Genomic DNA, 6,011 nt, shown 5'->3' on the forward strand with positions numbered 1-6,011 from the left:
TTTGGGCTACCCAGCTCAATTCAGAGGACACTGGAGGTGTCTTTATTGCTAATATGATTCAGGAGGAATCTAAGATATGTGGGATTAAAAAAGAGTTTGCATGTATCTTAGAGCCTGTGATCAACCACAACACACGTTAAAAAAGACAATGGCTAAAATCTGTCAAGAAACTGACTTAACGTGGGTTAAGTTGCCAGTTGCAATGCTTAGAATTAGAATGTGTCCTAGAAGTAGACTCCAACTGAGTCCTTATGAAATGTTGTGTGAGAGATCCTTCCTCTATTCTGAGCAGTTGAGTGGTCAGACATGTGATTGAAGGGTAAAAGAATTAGACGCTGTAAGATATGTGTCGACACTGGGGTAAGTTTGAAATACTATTTCTAAATTTGGTACTAATAATGTTTCCCAAAGATGTCCTCTTCCAGTGTTTTAGAACTGGAGACTGAGTGCTCCTAATAATGAGGAAGAATATACACCAAAGAACCAACTCCAGCCTTGGAGGGTGAGGCCTTACCGTGTTCTACTGCTAACTAGCTCTTCTGTTCAATGGACAGAGTCAAGTTGTGGATCTGTTACACATGGATGAAGCTCGCTTCTGACTCAACTACAAATCTACAGCCCTCAGCAGTTACAGAAAAGACAACCACAAAGCTGAACAAAATCAATCTGCCTGCCTACAAGTCCACAGTGGGACTTCAGTTAAATCAATGAAAGTATCTTTTATACGTTGTGAATGACTTGTGACCATTTATCATAACATTTATAATTGGCTGGAGCATTTTTCTGTTTTATTATTTGCTTATAGTTTTTTGCTTGCTTCTGGATTCCTCTAATAATTTTACCTGTGATTATATTGTAGACAATCAAGCCTATCATTTTCTGTGATATTGATGATAAGAGATATTTAACTTTTTCTCTATTTTAATTGAAACCTAGTGATAATATGGTTAGTACCAAAGTTTAGGGCCATTGCTATTTTCCCACATAAGATCTTGGCCCCAGCTATAATGATGGCTCTTGCTTTTCTTTACTGTCTCATCCCACTGGTGTCTGCTGCTTCCTGGAGGGAAAATTCTCTAATTATGTTATCTCAGAGTGTAGCCAGAAGTGAGAATGTAAGTGATTGTTGGATATGCCATTTGGTATCTATAGACATCCAGAAAGACTATGTCCCACTTATAGTCCCTGTAAGTGATTTTGGTACTGTGCTGAACCCCATAACCTACTATCATCATCCTCCTCCAGGCCGCACATTCAAAGTTAGGCTAATCAAATTCCCTAAGAGTGCCCATACCCCTTGTTTCACCTTGTCTGAGGAAGTTATCACTGGATCAAGAGTTAAGATTGGTCCACCGCGGTCTCTTGACTTTCTCCTGAAAAAATGTGATGAACAAAACCCCCTGATATGTACGAATGACAAATGTGAAAGAGCTAAAAATGACACTGATTCATGCCAGAGAGTCAGAAAAGTTCAATATAATGTAACGGGAATATGGAGGGCTTGCACTGGTAGTGATCCCTGGCTAGAGAACATACTGTCCATGCTCCCCCAAAAAGAAAGTATCAATTTCACTACCCTGGGAGGTATAACTTGTGCCCCTTCAGGATATTACTTTGTCTGTGGCACAGGGAATACCTCAAGTAGGGAAGGGAGGGCATATCGCTGTTTAGACAGCTGGGAAATACAAGGGTCATGCCTACTGGGATATATAAAGATGCCTTTATCCTTGTATAACCCGGAGAACATCTCTTCCCTCGCTAAATCAAACACCTATAATAAAAGAATGATATTGGCAGTGTATGAGGACAATGAAGGACAAAGCTCTTTTGGCAACTTCACACCAACTGCCAGAGTTTATGTCAATAGAGATACGATTCACAACCTATCTGCCACAATTGGACAAATTGCTGAGGACACAGCTAAAAGTATGGCAGCCCAACACACATCTTTGAATTCATCGACTCGAGGGTTCCCAGGCAATAGAATAGTCCATGATTTCTTATTAGCAAAACAAGGAGGAGTGTGTGTAATGGCTAATACCACATGCTGCATATACATCAATACCTCTGGAGAAGTTGAAACCCAAGTAAACAAAATACTTCAAAAGGCTACCTGGTTATAGGATGTACATAAAGAGGATGCACATCAGGACTTATTTCAGAACACATCTGAAATAGGGGGACTTTTTTGAGTACTGTTACAAGGCTCCATTTGATCATCATCTTCTTTCTAATGTGTTTCTTAATTTTCAATTATTTGTTCAGATGCTATGACAAAGTGGTCAAAGAGAGAAGTCATGTTTTCATAATTCAAAGTATGATGCTAGACTTGGGACTCAAGAACTCTTTGAAAAGAAGATCCAAGACTTTTGCTCCTCTAATTCTGAAGAATTAACATCACCCCTGTTCAGCAGGAAGTAGCCAGAGCGGTCGTCGCCCCTGTTCCCCTCAAGATGAGGAATATCAAAGAGCAGAGGGACCTGAAATTGAGCAGGACCCTGTAGGGTCTTCTGGATACAATCTCTTATTGTCCCCACTTCTTGTTTGTAGAAAAAGGTTGAGATTTTTAGGTCTTTGCAGAATTCCAAAGAGCAGACTCAAGTAGTTAATAATTACAGAAGTGAGGAAAAGCAGGAACAAAAGAAAAGCAATCAAGCAATAAATGTTTAGCCATCAAACAGAGTCACAGGATTCCTAGATTCTTTTCAAGGGATATAGATAATAAACTGATGCAACATATCTTTGAGTTGTTTTTCAGAAACCAGGATCTCATGATGAAACCCACTGACCACAGCCAAACAAGTTGGAACTAGAAGAATGATGATCAAGATGCCAGATATCACTTTGTTGATTAAAACCCTATCAATCAGAAGGATCCATGAGATAATCACACACTTAAGATCCTTACCCTTATTTTTAATCTAAAAATCTCCTGTCTGAAAGTCACTGGGGAGTTCAGGTCCTTTAAACATTTACTGCCCATTCTCCTTGCTTGGCACCCTGCAAATAAATTCTGTACTTTCTTTCACCACAACCCTGTCAGTAGATTGATTTTGCTTATTTGGATAAACAAAGACATTTGGTTCAGTAACAACCTGTGTTTTGATTAGGAGAGCTCAATGGTTTTACTTAATGACTTATCAGTTTATTGAATGTTAGGAGCACTTTCAAGCATACAAAAATATAAACTCATATCCATCATCCAGATTCAAGAAGAACTGTATTCCTCATTTGTCTAAACTATTATTCTTTTTGTTGAAATATTTTAAAGCAAATCACAGACACCATGCCATTTCACCTTTAGAAACTTCAGTATCTATCTCTTAAAATATGAGTGTTTTCTTAAATAACCACAATATGATTGTCCCAGCTAATAAATTTCCTATTCCATAATACTGAGTACTCAGTCTATATTGAAAATTTCCTGCTCTTCTTCAATTGATTTATTCGAGCCAGAATCTAAATAAGGGGCACATAATTATCTCCATCTGCTAACCTAGAAAAGCACTTTATTCCCCAAGTTATTAAAGTACTGGAATCCTATTGAAAGTCCTACCTGGTGGATTTTTCTCATTACTCCTTCATAGTCATCTTGATAGCTTCAAGTACCATAAATTTTTTCCACCTTTCAAAACTAAATCTCTACTCATTAAACACTGTTTCTCTATTCCCCTTCCTTTCCCTTCCCCACCCCAGCCCTTGGCAATACCTACTTTATTTCTCTCTGAATTTGACTACTTTAGGTACCTCATATAAGTGGATTCACACAATATTGGTCTTTTTGTGACTGGCTTGTTTCACTTAGCATGATATCTTCAAGGTTCATCCATGTGGTAACATGTGTTATATTTTCCTTCCTTTTTAAGGCTGAATCCTAGAGTAGGAAATGGCACCCCACTCCAGTATTCTTGCCTGGTAAACTCTTTGGACATAGGAGCTCAGTGGACTACAGTCCTTGGGGCCACAAAGAGTCAGACATGAGTGAGCAACTGAGCACAAAGCTGAATAATCTCTTGTGTATATATATATTTATCTATTTTTTATCCACTCATCCTCTGAAGGACACTTGATTGGTTCCATTTTTTGACTACTGTGAATAATGCTGCTTTGAATATGATTGCATAAATAAATAACTTTTGTCCCTGATTTTAGTTCTTGCATGTATATACCCAGAAGTGGAATTTCTGGACCACATGGTAATTCTATAGTTAATTTTTGAGGACCCTCCCTTCTTTTTCGTTGTACTCTTGAATAAATCAAGTTGATCTTGGTGTATCTGTTTAAATAACTTGAATTTGATTTGTTGCTTTTTTCTTTAAGATTGTGCAATCTCTCTATATTTAGGAGTTTGAGGAAATGTTTTTTCTTGTTATTATCCTCTGTTTGTTATTGAATAGACTCCTGGAGCACATTGAAATATTTCCTTTTTTCTGTTCTGTAGAAGAGTCTAGGTATACTAAAATAAAAGTTGTGTCTCAATTTTCAAATTTAATTGTGAAAGTTTGATAATATTCCCTTTTATTTATTTGTGATTGTACTCTCTTTCTGTTCACTGTGTTATTTGTACCTTTTCTTCTAGGTAAGTCCATGTAACCAAAAGTTTCAATATTGTCAACTTTTTGGGTCCATTTTGTTTATCTTGCGATTTATCTCAATTTTCACCTATTCTAGTTTCCTAATATTTTAAGTCTGTAAATTTCCCTCAATTCTCCACTTTTGCAAGAGGCAGTTATTATATTGATATCTAATAGTTTTAATTTTCCCTTAGGTTTTGGCTGATGAGTGTTTTTAGAATTTAAATCAATATTTTTTAGTATTTAAATGCCAAACATAGAAATCATTACCTTTTAATTTTATGCCCTCTTAATTTTTCTTGGTTTAGTTTATATGTAGTGGAAAATTTTAAACTTCTTGATTCTAAGTATAATTCTTTCCTTAACATTGATATTAATGCTGTGTTAGATGTTCATATAACTCTTACATCACAGTCACTTTTCATTTTTTAAAAATAATTTATTTATTTACTTGTAGCTTCAGTTGGTCTTTGTTGTAGCACGTACATTTTCATTGCAGTGGCTTCTCTTGTTGCAGAGTACAGGCTCTAGGGGTACAGGTGTCAGTAGTTGTAGCACATAGACTTGATTATGTGGCTTGTGGCCTCTATAGCACAGGCTCAGTAGTTACGGCATGGGGATTTAGTTACTGCATGGCATTTGGAATCTTCCTAGACCAGGGATCAAATCTGTGTCCCCTGCACTGGCAGGTGGATTCTTATCCACTGCACCACCAGGAAAGTCCCACCATAATCTTTTTGTAGTACAGTAAGTCCCGACCATAGTTCTTGAGGCACTCTGTCGATCAGATCTAGTCCCTTAAATCTATTTCTCACTTCCACTGTCTAATCATAAGGGATTTGATTTAGGCCATATCTGAATGGTCTAGTGGTTTTCCCTACTTTCTTCAATTTAAGTCTGAATTTGGCAATAAGGAGTTCATGATCTGAGCCACAGTCAGCTCCTGCTCTTGTTTTTGCTAACTGTATAGAGCTTCTCCATCTTTGGCTGCAAAGAATATAATCAATGTGATTTTGGTGTTGACCATCTGGTGATGTCCATGTGTACAGTCTTCTCTTGTGTTGTTGAAAGAAAGTGTTTGCTATGACCAGTGCATTCCCTCGGCAAAACTCTATTAGCCTTTGCCCTGCTTCATTTCATGCTTCAAGGCCAAGTTTGCCTGTTACTCCAGGTGTTTCTTGACTTCCTATTTTTGCATTCCAGTCCCCTATAAGGAAAAAGACATCTTTTTTGGGTGTTAGTTCTAAAGGGTCTTGTAGGTCTTTATAGAACCATTCAACTTTGACTTCTTCAGCATTACTGGTTGGGGCATAGGTTTGGATTCCTGTAATATTGAATGGTTTGCCTTGGAAACGAACAGAGATCATTCTGTCATTTTGAGATTGCATCCAAGTACTGCATTTCAGACTCTTCTGTTGACTATGATGGCTACTCCAT

General features: G+C 37.4%; 1 protein-coding gene across 1 annotated transcript; it reads left to right on the forward strand.

Moving 5' to 3' along the window:
• Window positions 1–977: 977 nt before the first annotated feature.
• On the forward strand, window positions 978–3,001 carry LOC129541084 (endogenous retrovirus group V member 2 Env polyprotein-like). Its single transcript, XM_055402765.2, has one exon. The coding sequence runs from the start codon at window positions 1,008–1,010 to the stop codon at window positions 2,121–2,123; it is 1,116 nt and encodes a 371-aa protein (XP_055258740.2). The 5' UTR covers window positions 978–1,007; the 3' UTR covers window positions 2,124–3,001.
• Window positions 3,002–6,011: the final 3,010 nt, after the last annotated feature.

The sequence above is a fragment of the Moschus berezovskii genome, chromosome 4 (genome assembly GCF_049115385.1).
Source record: "Moschus berezovskii isolate FMDL1 chromosome 4, NW_MosBer_1.0, whole genome shotgun sequence".
Lineage (NCBI taxonomy): Eukaryota > Metazoa > Chordata > Mammalia > Artiodactyla > Moschidae > Moschus > Moschus berezovskii.